General features: G+C 38.8%; 2 protein-coding genes across 4 annotated transcripts in view; both read right to left on the bottom strand.

Annotated features, from left to right (window-relative positions):
- Window positions 1-310: 310 nt before the first annotated feature.
- atp5pf (ATP synthase peripheral stalk subunit F6) lies at window positions 311-3,187 on the bottom strand. Of its 2 annotated transcripts, none has more exons than XM_086148109.1 (4): window positions 3,035-3,187; window positions 2,306-2,475; window positions 1,423-1,547; window positions 311-407 (listed from the first exon to the last, which is right to left on the bottom strand). In XM_086148109.1, the coding sequence occupies exons 2-4, from the start codon at window positions 2,473-2,475 to the stop codon at window positions 379-381; spliced, it is 324 nt and encodes a 107-aa protein (XP_086004235.1). In that variant the 5' UTR covers window positions 3,035-3,187; the 3' UTR covers window positions 311-378. The 2 variants fall into 2 exon arrangements, with proteins under 2 accessions (XP_086004235.1, XP_086004236.1); XM_086148110.1 differs by lacking the exon at window positions 3,035-3,187 and adding an exon at window positions 2,970-3,033.
- A 673-nt stretch (window positions 3,188-3,860) lies between these two features.
- Window positions 3,861-15,910, bottom strand: part of appa (amyloid beta (A4) precursor protein a) — a 36,073-nt gene continuing 24,023 nt past the window's right edge. For both annotated transcript variants that reach the window (XM_086148108.1, XM_086148107.1), the window contains 10 exons: window positions 12,919-13,052; window positions 11,718-11,792; window positions 11,469-11,627; window positions 10,874-11,002; window positions 10,681-10,780; window positions 9,480-9,692; window positions 9,240-9,293; window positions 8,159-8,250; window positions 7,105-7,251; window positions 3,861-6,333 (listed from right to left, as the gene is read on the bottom strand). In XM_086148108.1, the coding sequence (XP_086004234.1) occupies window positions 6,232-6,333; window positions 7,105-7,251; window positions 8,159-8,250; window positions 9,240-9,293; window positions 9,480-9,692; window positions 10,681-10,780; window positions 10,874-11,002; window positions 11,469-11,627; window positions 11,718-11,792; window positions 12,919-13,052 (1,205 nt within the window). In that variant the 3' untranslated portion in view covers window positions 3,861-6,231. The remainder of the gene's footprint in view (window positions 6,334-7,104; window positions 7,252-8,158; window positions 8,251-9,239; window positions 9,294-9,479; window positions 9,693-10,680; window positions 10,781-10,873; window positions 11,003-11,468; window positions 11,628-11,717; window positions 11,793-12,918; window positions 13,053-15,910) is intronic.

Raw genomic sequence — 15,910 nt, 5'->3', positions numbered from 1 at the left:
TTCCAATAAAGCTGAACAACATTGTTCTTTGATGTATTACATAACTGGACAAGAATAAAAACAGTCTATACAGGTTGATACAGACTATGCGAGGAGCTCATGATAGTGATCATGAAGATATATTTAAATGTTTCAAGGTCAGGCATTAGGTAAGTGCAAATAACACATCGATGAGTCAACTGTGCCACAAATTAGAAAGTGTTGCAAAGCTTTGGTTCACAGTGAGGGGTTTGATGTGTTGCAAGGGACTTGCTCACATGAAAACCTGGCTTCTAAAAACCAACTAGCATAAACATCCACTGAAACCATCTTTCAATCAACTAGCTTTTATTAAATATAACAGATTGATGAAATGTAGATCAGCAGTATGTGCAGCATTCACTTGGCCACCTCATCAAGCTTGGGATCTGTAAGAAAAAACAAAAATACAAGAGCATTAACATTTAAGAATACAATTTCTCTTCATCTGCAGCTGTGCAACAAAATTTTTCCCATTTCTTTGAAAGTAGACAACATCTACAGCAATAGACTGTTATCCAGCGGAAGCTTCAAAGATACTTTGAAGGTTGCACATAGAAATGTTCTAAAATCAACATCAAACAGAATAAGAAAAGACATTCTGCTTTAACAGCATCACCATCTTCATACTTATTTATAGACAAAGACACTTGCATCACAGCATCTCTCCAGCCAAGCAAAGGAGCAACTTCGAAATCATAAACACATACAATGTCAAAGAAGTTCTGATACATGATGTGTGTCTGTGTATACACACATACATGCACGCACGCACGCACGCACGCACGCACGCACGCACGCACGCACGCACGCACGCACGCACGCACGCACGCACGCACGCACGCACGCACGCACGCACGCACGCACGCACACACACACACACACACACACACACACACACACACACACACACACACACACACACACACACACACACACCATGTATTAGAATCCAGTATTTTGTTTTTGAGAAAAAACAAAAAAGGCTTTCTAGAACAACAAATGTGGTTATTGGAGTAAGTCTAGAATTCATTTAATCCCCATATGTCATCATAGTCCCTTATCTATGAAAAGAGTAGCTTTGAGATACAATTAATACGTTCACTTAGTGGCTTGTTTTGTCGTTATGTGTCAGCCAGGCCACACATATACATCTTGGTATACTATATATCGTGTAAAATATTAGTTACCAACAAATATTTACATATTTTTTCACTATGATAATTTTGAAGATACAGATCTATACAAAGGTGTTATTTCACATTCATGGTCATTTTTCCTTTTAAATAAACGTGGCCCCGCAGTGACAGTGTGTTCAGGAAATGTAGTTGAATGAATGAATGAATGAATGAATGAATGAATGAAATTAAACTAAAATGACAACTGCTTTGAGCTCACAATCACCTGGGAACTTGAAGTTGGGGAATTGGGCAAGGTCTCCTCCTCCATATAGCCTCTCTAGTTTGGTGATCTCTTCAGACAGGTTCTTCTGATATGCAGGCCCTGCATCTACGATGCCACCGGATGTCCTGGAAGAGCCAAGGCATCAAGTAAGGTGATGCCATTCAAAGTCATGAGAGGACCAGAAATACACACAAGCACACAACAAATGTAATACATAAAACCACAAAAATGTATATTGGCTATGCCTGACATGGTTTTTGGGGGAGAAAATAATCACATTACATTACATTTCACACGTATTTTCTCTGTGGCTGTGACCTTGGCAATTCAGCTTTTCTAATCAATTGCATGAGTTAAATGTACCAGGATTGACTTTTCAGTATAAACCATGACAAGACCAAAATTTAATAAAACATATAAAATATACATATAAGCTGGATTGGTTATTGGGGAATAAAAAACAGTGAGAGAATGAATCACACTTTCATCACCACAATGTCAAACTGCACTTTATCACTTTTCTGTACAGCAAGGATTACACTTGCAATTCCAAGAGCATCAATTCGAAAAGCTTAAATGGTCAAGATTTCAAATACCTTATTGTCAAAATCTTTTAATGGCAACTGGGCTTGAATTTCTTCCCCCAAAAATGTTAGAACTCTCTTCAGTTCGGAGATGAAGAAACCTCTCGGATGAGTTCAAGTCCAGTTGACGCAAAAATATTTTGACGAGAATGAACGATTCAACCAAACACCCAGACGACTGAGAACCTCCACACACACAATTCAAGTTAATGTTTCCCTAATGACTGGCCTCTTTCAGGCAGCTAAGTCTTAACACTGTGTCGGGGGTTTCTGACCACAGCTGGGTCAAAACTACTGACTTGCTCTTGGAGTTGTAGTCCTTGATTTTGTCTAAGAAGAGTTTCTGGACGGGGTCGAGCTCTTTGGCCCGGTTAAAGAGGACGGCGGAGAGGCCGATGTTCCTGCGCAAGGTCAGGCTCACAGCAGACCGCAGGATAGAGGAGAGCTGGAACAGGCGGTGCAGTGCCATCTGAGGGGTAAAAACGGATTTGATTTGACTGAAATGCTGCAGTTCTGCCCAATGAATGTCATCAAAAAACAAAAACACAAAGACGCCTTTGCTTTATCTAAATCACTTTGAAAATGGCAAGCCTCGTGTGTATATGTAAGTTTTCAACATCAATTACGCATTTAGCCAGCTCCGTAATTTCACATGCTGGCAACGTTGGTTGTTAGCTGACCCGAAATACAAAATTGCCAGATTTAACATGATTGTAGGTGATGCCTCTAAGCTGGGTACATAAGGCAAATACAATGTGTAAGCAGTATTGACTAATTCGTTCACACCAACAATGACAAAATCGCAGATTTGCAGAGTGGCTACGTTGTAGTAGACAGCTAGTTAGCCTCACCTGACACAACTTTCGAACAGAGCTAGCGAGCTAGCATTAGCAAAAGGGACAAACATTAGCCGTATACGACACACTTAATTTCAGAGGATGGAGCACTCAATATTCGACGTACTTGGAAGTGTTCGGCAAATATGTTAGGTAAATATATCACGTCGTTGTACACAAACTGGAACTCACCTTGGATTTGACACTTCGAGCATAAAATCCGAATGAGGAGCGCGGTGGGTTGTGGGAAAGTGCTGCGTCACTACTGAGGCGTTTTCGGACGTCATGGAGTTCATTTGCAAAGCGCCGCGCTTAGTCAGAACACGTCTCGTTTTGATATTAAAGTAGAGCAAGTCTCCTTTAAGGGCAATCTTTTGTTTGTTTTAGCGCAATAGAATAGAACCATCGTCTTAATATTTATATTTAAATTAAAATAGTACTCGTTTATTACTCAGCTCCACAGCGCAGTTTCCGTGGTATATCCCCATCCCCCGAAAACACCCTCATATTCTGCATCTGTAAATCCATCTAAGTTTAGGATTCCATGAATCATTGTTGATGTCAGAGGATTCATATCGATCTAATCATCTCCCCGAACACAACTGACACGATTTTAAGACGTATTTTCTTTCACAACCCATTGATCTGTTTTGAAAAAAATAAATAAATATGTGGTCTTAGTGTCACGCAAACCAACTTAACCTTATCAAGGTGACCTTGGTTGAGCTCTGTCAGAAAGCATCTGCCCTCTGATGTGTCCTAAAGCGACATTCTGATCCCAAGTCTCCTGTAGTGGGTATATACTTTCTGACCTACATGAATAAAAAAAAAAAAAAACCCTCTGGGCATCAGCGTATTTCCCCCCTATGTGATATTTAGGCTTCCGTAAAGGCATTATTAAAGGAAAAAACACATACTCATAAAGTATTCGAACAAGACCAGGGCTGGATGTCACATAACCAGGACTGTCACAAGAAAGAATCCCAATCTGGAAAGCAGCACAAACAAACAAGACATCTTTATGTACATTCAAAACTTTATTATGGAATACAGTGTAGAAAGCGTTTTCCAAGTCAATGCAAATGGCCTGAAGAATAACAGTGGAAAATAGAACCAATATATAATTAACAGAAAAAGAAAATCCTGCTTTCTCCGCTACTCTACTGCCCTCTAACGGGCTTCTATTAGCATCCTTCGAAAACCATGGACCCACCCCACTGCAGCCTCAAGAACTTTATTCTCACCACTTTCTCATAGAACTTATTTTAAACAGGGGTGAGGCCAAACTGTATTTCTTCCAATACAAAGCTGAGATGTGTCATACCATATACACATGCTTTAAGATGGAGCGAGAGGGCATCTACAAACGGTGCATTTAGTTTGAATATACTTGAAGCTAATGTTTGAACCCTTCCTTCATATTCCCAAACCAAACTCGCATCTCCGATAGTCTGTCTTCAGGTTACAGTCTTCTGCCTTGGAAGAGTCAGAGTGCATGGATGGCAGAGAGGTGAGCAACGAGCCTGAAGGGGGTTAAAAAAGAGGGGGTGGAGAGAGGTGATGGGAGGGGAAGTGAAAATCCATTATAAATACACAGACTGTCTGCTTGGCTATCCATCCAGAACTGCAAGTCATTTCCTTTCTACCTCACCCTCCGTCCTCTGAGCTCCACCTGTTCTATTACAAAAAACGATTACAGAACTAAAAACAGACACAGAATTGGTTCACAAGTTGACAAAAAAAGAAAATCATAAAAGGACTAAAATGACAACACAGGCATAAGTTGGGGTCATTGTAACCCATCCTCAAAACCAGATTTTTCCATGTCCCTCTAACCCTCATTATTATTATCATAGTACAGGGAAATATGTTTCCAGACTGCACATATGACAATTAACACTTAGAATCTATGAATCATCACAACATGCCCCATTAGAAAAAAAAGCAATAATGCAAAACTCAAGGTGATTTCCAAGGACCCTTACTCATTAGAATTTCAAACAATATATTTCAGTGAATGATAATATACATACGGATGAAGCCATACCCCTTTATTTGACATTAGGATGGCAGCATGGTTTCAAGAAAAAAAGTGAAAATAAGGAAATGAAAAATACACTTAAATTAAAAAAAAAAAAATTACAGATCTCTTTTAAAGGTATATTTTACATGATATCAAAGCAGACCCCGTTTATCTAGATTTACATATATTTTTCATCATTTTTTTGAAGTCACGTGATCACGAGAAGATACTAAATGTACAATCTTGCTAGAAAGACAATCTATATGAGAAAGGATTGAGAGAGAGCAGTGTTAAGATTTTTTTTTTTTTCCAAATCCTGGTGTGACTGTTGTCATGCACTACATAGGAACAGCTAAGACTTCAGCATTACTTCAGTACATTACACACAATTTAAAAAAAGGACTTTACATTGGTTCACTTTTTTTCCCCCCTCAATTTTTCCACTATTTTTTGAAAAACAAAACTGGAAACCATAGAGAAAACTAAAATAAAAACAGCTCATTCAGAATACATAATTACTACCATCATCAGACATATTAATCATTTTTAGTTATCTTTTTGAGCCTCGTGACTTCACACAGCCCAGCTGTCATAAGAATGCGAAAGAAAAAAAAAAAAAAGAGGATGAGGGAGGGATGGAGGAGGAGGAAGAGGGGGAATGGAGAGGAAGCTCACTTAAACTCCAGTGTAGACTATAGTGAGTGCAGTAGTGATGCATCAAGTCAGGAATCATTGGGCCTGATTTCTAAAAGATGTTGCTTGTTTAAAATTTTAATTCATTGAAAGACAAGAAAATGAACCTCTATCTCCATATGATTAAAAAAAGGCAGATACAAATGTGAAATTCTGGACCAATTTTGATCAAAATACCTACTTTTATATGCGTGCAGTTTTTGTAAATGAGCCCCATGCACCTATAATCATACTGATCAGGTCAGATTTGCCAACAGAAGCCCACAAGTAAAATCCCAAAGAAAAAAAAAACAAAAAACTATGCACTGGCCCTGAATCAGTGTAAAGAATGCACTTCTTTCCCCCATAAGTGGGTTTGTCTCAATGAACTGGGTGGACCCTGACAGCAGGCCCGGACCTAGAAACACTTCAAACCCCCTGTAATTAAAAGGCGTCTTGCTTCAATAAAGTGAATAAAATGTGGTGCAAACTGGCTAGGCTTGAGTGTCTGCACAGGCAAAAATGAAAGAAACCATGGCTACAGACTATTTTAAGTCACTAAGTGGCCTCAGCCACCCCTGCCTTTTGGACATGTGGGACTACCATGGTAGAGGGAAGGAAGGTGCTTGATGTGTGGGAGATGACTGTATGTATTAATGTGTGTGTGTGTGTGTTTGTACACATGACATTCTCTTCAGTTCTGCATCTGCTCAAAGAACTTGTAGGTTGGGTTCTCATAACCATTCTGCTGCATCTTGGACAGGTGGCGCTCCTCAGGGGTGACAGCAGCATCCACCTGGAGGGGAGCCAGGGAAAAGAAGGAGGTCATACACATCCCACACAAAGGCAGTATGTGAATTGGTGTTTGAAAGTGAAATTCTAAGACCTTGTTTTACCTTTGAATACACCTCGTTTTTAGTCAAGTGCTATGTTATCTCCTTTTTTTTTTTAGAAGGGTTTATCCTACCATTTTACAAATGTATTTAATCTCTCGTTTCTCAATTGGCTTTGATACATCTCTACTCTTCTAGAATACATGAATGTAATTATTTTACCGATAAACCATGCCTGGTATTTTTAGTTGTAAATTATGGTGTTTCCTTAGTTCCTCATATTAATATCCTTTTACACAGTCCAAGGTTAGGACTTTAGATTATGAAGTTTTTGGCTACCTTTGGTTGTATGAAAGGCACTGCATTATTGGTTGATGGCTTGACTGGAATCTGCAGAATAAAACAATTACATCCGGTAGCGACAACTAGTTTTTTTTTTTTTTAATAAATGATTCTGAAATGATAAATGAGGACAATCAATAAAGGAACCAATGTTATAAATAAGTGCCTGGCTTGAATCCAATTCTCACTAATGAGGGAATTGAAGGCTGAAACGTTGCTGTGTTTCAATCTTGTCCTGTGTCCTGTATTTATGGGCTTACAGAACTGACAATAAATTCCATGTGCATGCTTACATGAAAGAGCTTTGCTACCTAACAGCTGTTTTCCACTTTGTTGTAGCTGTCATATTGAGCAGCTTGTGCACACACAGGCATGCATCAGTTGTTTCTCACCTCAATTACCCCATGGTGAATGGAGGTGTACTGTTTCTTCCTGAGCATCACCAGGGTGATGACAATCACTGTTGCAATTACAACACCACCAACCATCAGGCCAATGATGGCGCCCTTGTTGGAGCCGACATCCTCTGCGAAGAAGACCTGCGGGAGATGAAGGAAAGATGTATCAATCACGTACACACAATAAGTCCAAGGTGGGGTTGAAGTATTAACACAAACAAATTACATACTTTGAAGGTTACAAGGTTAATATCTACGCCTATCCTATACCGAAGCTGCTTGCATCCTCTGAGTTAAATCCTTCTTTTTGTTTTTCATAAGGAAATCGTTCTGCATCGTACTTTCTTTTAAATCTGTCAAAACACTGAGTTAGTAGCAACTAAAGGATGGTAAACAGAGGCTACAGACATTCCACTGAATGATTCAACATGAATGACGAAAAGGCATAAACCAGTAAATGCAAACCGTAATCCATTCAATAAATTCTATTGTTTCCATTAGAGGTTATCATGGCATTTTCTCCCTACAATGATATAGATGTCGGCCACATGAACGATGGATTCTCTACAGGTTGCATTACTCCGACTCAGTGGTGGAAATGCAGCATATATGAATGAACAGGGAATCAAGATGAAAATCTTGTCAAAAGACATCTGCAAAATTTATTGAATGACAAATTGAGCGAGGGTGCATCTTGCCATCTTAGAGCTCTCATCCCAGCATGTGTCTATACAAACTACCTAGATTATTTGACAGGAAAAGTCCCCTCATAAACTCATAATCCTGAAGGGCCTTAATTGCAGTAATTGAAGCTATAAAATCAAACAGTTGGGTTAAGGAGGTTCCCTGACACAAAGGACTGCCCATTGTGAATGAAAGAAATTTGATTGGTCATAGAATGTGGGGGATAAGGGAACAAAGCAATTAATTGACAAGTTGTGTTAAAAATGCAATTAATTTGAGCACATCTGTATTCTTTGGGCTGTGTAAGTAAACAGCCCTTGTGGGTATATGATGTGTGTGTCAGAGGAAAGTGCTTGGTGTTTACCAGTTTCTGGTGGTGAACTTCGTATTCGGTGCTCTGCCTGTCCTCAATATCCTTCCTCATCTCAGGAATAGCTTCCATCTCCATTCCAGTCACTGGCAAGGTGTGGAGAGGTACTATCAATTATAAACAGTGACACTTGCCTGCTTACTCGCTCTATCATGCCCACTTTCTGAAATCAAATTCATTCACTCAAGCACAACAGCAGAGAGCTGAATATAACAGCAGTATGAGTTGAATACAGCATCACATATACAAGTCACTTAAGTATACCCAGCTATGTTACAAATCTAAAAGCCAAAGCCTGTGGCTTTGGAGATGTGAAGCAATGATTTCCAGTAATCCACCAACATTAAGAGAGGTGGAAAAAAAAGTATATCAGGAGATTACTGTTGTTGTCTACTTGTCTTAGTTAGGGAGAAGAGGACACAGAAAATAGGGTTAGATGGAGGAGGTTGATTCGCTGTGGCGACCCCTGAAGGGAAAAGCCGAAAGCATAAAAAAACTGGTGTTGTCAACTACCAACCAATCATATCATAATAGTCTGTTGTGTCAAAATGCTGACACTGCCTTGTAAGTTTCATGAAAACCATTGATAGGGAAAGAGCTAGCAATTTTCACTGAGTGGTTTACAAATGGAAAGGAGTGCCTACTGTTGATAGACATTTCATTTTTTGTGAATAGGCACAATTACTTCCAACTTACATTTATGTATCCATTTACTTCCCACTCACAGTCCAGAAATGGGACCAACAAGCAATTAAACCAATTTACTTAACAGCTCTTGTGCCAATGTTTGAATTGTTCTAGATTTTAAAGAACTATCAAGTCTTTCAGGTCATAGAGCTCAGAGTGAAGACACAGAACTCTGTTGCTAAAGCCTTAGGAATTCAGAACATTCTGTTGCATGCAATATCACCAACACATGTTTTGTCAGATTTTGTCAGATTTTTTGTCAGATTCGTTCACACTTCCAGCAAGTAATAATCGGTATGGGGGTTCACAGGGTGTGACTGCCTCAATATCTGGACTTCCATGTATATGCTGTTTGCAATATCAGGATGACCATTTGAAAATCGCAAACCTGGCCGTGTGGGGATGCCTCGGCCAAGATTGGGACGAGAGTCCACTGGCTCAACTAGGGGGAGAAAAGACATAAAATTCCATCAAATCATTTTTTTAGGCGTTAAATGTATAATAATAATTTCAAAATGGCAAATATTTTAATTGCAAATCAGGTGTTTATTGCTTTCCAGATTGTAATTTTCAGTAATTGTGAAACAGGAAAAATGTGGACATTGCTAGAAGTACTGCAGAAAGGTACCGTGGTTCTCAGTGTTGGGCTGGTTAAAGCTCTCAGGGTGGATGAAGCCAACTCCTCCCAAGCCCAATGTGTCCTCCTGAGGCAAAAGATCTGTCTGGCCATCGTCGAGCTCCTGGTTAGGCATCAGGGCATCATTGCCATAGCTCACCCTCACGTCCGTCTGCAGGTTGGCCAGCTGCTGGGCCATCTCTGCCTGCTCCCTCTGCAGAAGCTCTGAAAAAACAGATGGTTTTATCTGAATGTAATTCCAGTACTAATTAAAAAAAAAAAAAAAAACTACGCCATCAAAAAAAAATGTTTTCCAAAAAATAAAGAATACATAATGAAAGCCTCAGCATTGCTTTTAAAAATATCTGACTGTGTCGTTAACTTCAACCTAAAAAAAAGTAAGAGTCAGCAATGACCAATGTTTTCTTTCTGTAGAAGTGTCTTGGTGTTTCCATTTGTGTGCTTTGTACAGCAGTACAAACTGTTACAGTCTGAGACAGAGACACAGATGGCTGAGTGACGCATGCAACTCAAATAAACCCGAAAAACCCGCACAAACCAGCAAATGCATGAGCAGGAGGGAGGGGAGGGAGACAGCTTTATCTCCACTGCAAACAGTTTAATTTGACTCTGCGATGAAGAATTAGGCCAAATGGCTCCAATGTTCTTATCAAAAAAAAACAAAAAAAAAAACAATACATTTTGTAGGGCTGGAATTTTGAGCATCCAATCCTGCTGTTACACATCCTACAATCAGGACAGGACAGTGTGCTTCCCCCAGAATATATTCTGTGACAGTGTTACAATTCCACAGTGCGCAACAATACATCTGATAACATTTATTCAATACTCAAATAAATGAGGCATACAGTTTAACATCAGCAATACAAGATAAACCCTTCTGTAGTAAAAATCAATGTTTTTAACATCAATACTGACCCAGATGATATACAGTACATCTAAGTCTCCATAGTTTCAAGCAACAGTTTTTATTCTTGATTATTGTCTAGCTCAGCAAGAAATGTTCAAAAGTACAATTTTATTTCACTTCTGTGGTGATTTTATGGTTTTGGCAAATTAGGTCTTTGATCTTTACTCTGATCTTTTGGCACACTTCATTGACTTGCATTTCTTTAAAATAGTCATTTATTCAGGGCACCAGAAAAAAATAGTGGACAACGTGGATTAAAATGTGATGAAATGACAAACTCACCAACTTGGTCCTGGATGTCATCAGCTACACCGGGCACCTTGTAGAGAAGTCCCAGGGACTGGTTCATACGCTCCTCAATGACACGCAGGTGAGTCAGCACCTGTTACACATGCACCAATTGTATTTGTGCTCCTTCTCCAAGAACGTGTGGAAAAACCCACATCCTGAGAGAATGTCTTTCTGGATACGGTACCTGAGGCCTGATCTGAGCAGCTTTCTTGGGATCCACCATGCGAACATGTTCAAAGTGTTTGAGGGTGTGCTGCCTGTCCTTCTGTTCAGCACGAACGTACTTCTTCAACAGACTGAAGACATGGCGGGGCTACAAAAAAATAAAGACATGGCAGATGGTGAAGAGCACAGGAAGAACACAATGATAAATTAATTCAGTCCGCGCAAAAGCAAACCTGGATTACTTATGTATTTATTTATTTATTGTTACACATGATCTTGATAAAATCCTTGACTGAGTTAGTTTTCAGAAGTTACTTATTAAGAAATGGCTCTATTTGTGGGAGAAAAAAAAAAACCCCAAAAAAAAACCAAGAGTTTTTGATGCAGGTCAGAAGAGGGAAAAATATCTAATTAAAAACGAACGAGAAAAACACAAAATTAATTACTTCCGAACAGAAAAGTGAAAAATGTGATGAATATAAAATTTAAAAAAAAATCTTATTTATCTATATCTACTGTTTGATATTGGTTGACAATGGGACTGTAACTAATTAGCATTTTTTGAAAAAAAAAAAAAGATCAGATCGCTGAAATATGTGTGTGCGCATATATACCCGGGGTGGTTCTTGCTGAAGAGCAGTGAGATAGCTCTCTAGAGCCAAACGGCGATGGTCATTGAGTAGAGCCTCTACTCTGGCCATGTGGGTCTCCACCAGCTGCTGGCGTTCACTTGCTGCTTCTTGCTCAAGTACCTCCACCTTCTCCTGGAAACGCTGGGAACGCATGCAAGCAAACGCGTGCTGTGATGAGAAGACAGCAAAAACCCTTGGCAGTCTTTTGTTCTCGGCATATACATTTGTTACCTGGATGACAGCCTTCTTGCTGGCACGTGGAAGACTTTTTGCCTCCTTCTCAGCCTCCTCCCACTCTCTCATTACCTGAGTTTGAAAAGAGGATGGAAAAACCTTACCATGACTTGCCATTTACTTTATTTTTACACTGCTTCTATTACGCTCAGTTATTTTTTTCCACAGCTGTGTAAGTGGTGGAAAATTCATCTGACATATGGTAGTGAAAAGGGAACATCTGGACTGCAGATGGTGAATCTCAGATCCTTCTGATTGGGTAAATAAACCTTTCAGATTGAGAACCGGGAGTTTTTTTTTTTGTTTTTGTTTTTTTAACAGGGCACGTATGCGTTCATTTGATAGGATAAGTCTTCTTCAGATAGATGCCCATACATTCCTGCTCTTCCTATCCAATCTATTATGCTCACTGGCTTAATTCTTTAATTCAGTTATGCCTTGATGAAAAACCGTGACCCCACAGTATCTGTGAAAAGTGAAGTCAACTATGTGAAATGATGCCTTTGGCAACTCAGGCAAAACTTTCCTCTTAATTCTGTGCAAGTCTGTTTGAGTCCCTGTCTGCTCTAGAAACGTGTAATGTGCCATCTGGCTCTCTAGCAGTGACCTGGTTGATTAAAGACTACAATTAAAGAGGAAATGGTTCAGTCAGCTCACCTGGGGGATCAACAGACCCATCCACTCTAAAAGATCCTCTTTGGACATAATTTTTTTCCTCATCCATTTTGTTCTTTCAGTTCTACAAAGGCAGTCCTTCATTTCCTTTATCCATAATAAATAATCATACACTAACTGCAGAAATATGAGTACATCTGAACAACTTTCTGAAATTATTTTTTTCCACATGTTCTCTGTCTTGATCAAGAGCAGGGACCTGTCAGCTCCCTTGAATTTAGTCCACTAGTTTGGGTCTGACATCTTAACAAAACTAGTTCTATCAACGAGTGGCAGGAAGTGTAAATTGTATAAATGAATAGGAGATTACAGTTGCATGTTATTTCGCAAGATGATGTGAATGTATTCATTTTTCTCTAATAGCACCAGAGTAAAACGGGTATATTAGACTGTAGTGACTATTTAAGGGAGAAAAAAATCCAACTCCCTCCCTCAAAAGAATCAGTCACAATATAAAAATGGAAAGAGTTAGTGCTGTGTTGACTCAATGCTCTGATAGGGATCTTTCCTTCTCGGTCAATACCTGAGACATCTTCTCACGATGCTTGGCTTCAAGACTTTCTTTAGCTTTCTTGAAGTGGGCGTGTTCATTTTCATCTGCAGGGGTCTCCAAATAGTGATCCACTGCATCCGGGGAGCTGGGTGTGGCAGTAGGTACTGCAAATAGAAAGAGGAAAAAAACAAAAAAAACAAAAAACAAAGAGTGGTTCAGGGAGATGTGAAATACTTGTTTGAAGCAAACCTTTTTGCTGTACACATGATCACAGATTATTTGCATCACTCTGGAGCAAATCAACACAAAGCACAGTGGCTGAAATGGGTTAATTGGGTTAGTATGAAATCAAGGGCAAAAGAACGGAAGACAGTAACAATAGCTGGAAGCCAGAGTCACCCAAACGCAAACAAGCTTTATGGCACAAAGTTCTTTATAGAGGGGGAACAAAACCACTCTCGCATTTGTTGAAATTCAGACCCAGTGTGACATGGCACCCAAGCCAAAACAGTGATACAGGAATTCACGCTGTGGGCTCAGAAGCACACTGAATCCTTGTTAACTTCTTACCGCTCAGAAATAAAAATGGCTCACTCATGGTGTGAAACCTGAATTTAATCAGTGGAAAGTTGATTATCTCTTCTAGGCGCCATCAAAGTGGTGGCTGGTGTTTGTGTGCGCGTGTATGTGTGTAAGGTGTGAAGGTCACATGAAATTGTTTATGTCTGCCAACAGTGCATGACTGGACAAAAACAACGATGAAATGTTATTCACTCAGACCGAAGCCCACTGCTTTGTAAGGGACTCTTTCATAGTGCGATTTAAAACACCAGTTGATGTTGGCTTCTGTATTTGGAATATTGTGATGACACAATTTCAGTCATTTGTCCTCTGTTTACCACCAAAATTAGCTCAAAACAAAACTATTATTATCCAACTGAATAGATACTGTCCCTTTCATTTAAGGATTATTAGATGGATGGAAAGATAGACTAAAAAAAAAAAAAAAATGGTCTTCAGGGAATACGATATTACTTATAATAATTTGAACGAGTGCATATCAACAGGTCATTTTGACTTCTCACTGTCACAATGTCTGTCCCCTGGCAAGTTCCTCTGTATATTCCATGCAACCTGATAATGCTGAATAAAAATAAGAGCATTGGTTGAGCGTTTCCAAACGACAACCTTTCTGCAAAGTTTCTCATTAAACTGACAAAAATTGACAAAAGACGCTCCAGAAAGTTCAGATGGAGAACAAAGGTACAAGAGTTGAAAGTTACAGACAGTACATTTCATTATTAAACCATATATTTTCTATTCATAGCTGATTAAAATGTTACAGTAGTGTTACTGGGGCTGACTGAGGTGAAAACATGTGAATGGCTTGTAGCTAAAGTATGTTAGTGGGAGACACTGTGGTATTGTCTCATCTCCACGTCATTCAGTAGACCTTAAATCTCAAAGCAAGACAACCACATTCCCACACTTGTCTGGATACACACATATTGATGAAATAAAAACACAAGGAGAGAGATGCCACAATTTCCTTTTTGCAGCAGGAGAAGATGGTATGACCGACATGACTGATATAATCAGGCACAGACCTGCTAAGCAAGATCACCGAACTCCAAATCAGAGCAGTCATACTCATGTGATTCTACAATTCAGTTAAGCATGTCTAAATAATATTTTTTTTCCACAATTACCAAGGAAATTCTAGGTAATGAATTCTTTTCCACAAGTACCTAGCATATGGTTCACTTTACAACGCAGTAAAAGGACATTTGATGCCAGGTTAAAATGAATGAAAGAGCGGAACTGACTGTCCTTATTGGCAATTATAAAATAAGTAATCAGGGGTTCGAGACTTCAAGAATTACTTCAAAAATCACTTCTAACTTATCTTACCCCTCATCTTTGTGCTGAAGATGTATGCCCCAGAAATGTGATCATACCATGGTTTAAATCAAAATATTAAGTGCACGTTTAGCAATTTCATTTAAAAAAAAAAAAATCAAATTACTGAAATCTAGTCATGTATAATACAGTCTTTGTGACATCAGTTCTTAGAACACATTATGTCTAGCCAATTCCCAAATGTGAAAATAGTCAATAAGCAGAACATCCAATGCTCAGTGAAGCAAATTAAACGGTTTGCTTCATAAAATGAATCCTTAACTTGGACACTACAAAACTTCCCAACTGGCTCTGGAGACAGTCTGACATTCATTACTTTATCGAAGTACTTACAGTAGCCCATTCGTTGGAACTCCAACCTATAAACAAGCTGCTGTTTGTTCAAGTCGGAGCTGTAACACAGAAACTAAGAGTCCAAGCAGTTTTTTTAACCTATAATTTTTGTTTGTTATTAATGAAAGAAACAAAAGCAATTATAAACACAAAAAATATTGCTATTAATATTTCCGTATTTTACGGCCCCCTTACCCACAACCTGAAAGTCCTCACAATAACGTTTGGATAACTTCTAGTTCCAAATTTGTTTTTGTTAAAATAACTACAGACAACCTGAAAAAAAAAATAATAATAAAAATGATAATAGTAATAATAATAACAACAATTGCTTGCTTTTTGCTCTGCATTCCAAGGTGGAAACAGCCTGACACAAGAGATCACAAGTACTGGAAACATGTGAATCATCCATAAAAGCACAGTAAGGGGTGAAGTCTATTGTCTATACGTGAAAATGCATCATTTGCTTAATGGGCCCAACATTAAGGAAAAGGAAAAAAGGGTGAGCCAGAAAGCCAAAAGATAGAAAACATTTAAAACACTTGATCAAGTGTTATATCTTGCAGCTCATACCACAGACGCAGTTTATTTTTGTTTGGAGGTCTCATCGAACCTCCCAGTGGTTATAAACTGATGTAGGCATTTCAAAATTTATTAAAGTTCTTAGTTTTAATATATCAGACGAATAAGTTATTGCAATGCCTTGCCCCATAATATTGCTGTCTATTTCTATTATAGTTCTCACTTGTGTCTTAATTAGCAATATTTT

This window comes from Fistularia commersonii, chromosome 6 (genome assembly GCF_037954325.1).
Source record: "Fistularia commersonii isolate RoL2024-O1a breed Wild chromosome 6, RoL_Fcom_v1.0, whole genome shotgun sequence".
In the NCBI taxonomy this organism is placed as follows: domain Eukaryota; kingdom Metazoa; phylum Chordata; class Actinopteri; order Syngnathiformes; family Fistulariidae; genus Fistularia; species Fistularia commersonii.
Note: the sequence above shows the minus strand (reverse complement) of the source record. Positions and strands in the feature narration are given on the sequence as shown.

Coding starts and splice junctions, on each gene's coding strand:
- atp5pf (XM_086148109.1), bottom strand. CDS start 2,475: ATGGCACTGCACCGCCTGTTCCAGCTCTCCTCTATCCTGCGGTCTGCT. Junction 1,548..2,305: donor GACTACAACTCCAAGAGCAA/GTCAGTAGTTTT, acceptor TGGCTCTTCCAG/GACATCCGGTGGCATCGTAG. Junction 408..1,422: donor CCCCAACTTCAAGTTCCCAG/GTGATTGTGAGC, acceptor TTTTTCTTACAG/ATCCCAAGCTTGATGAGGTG.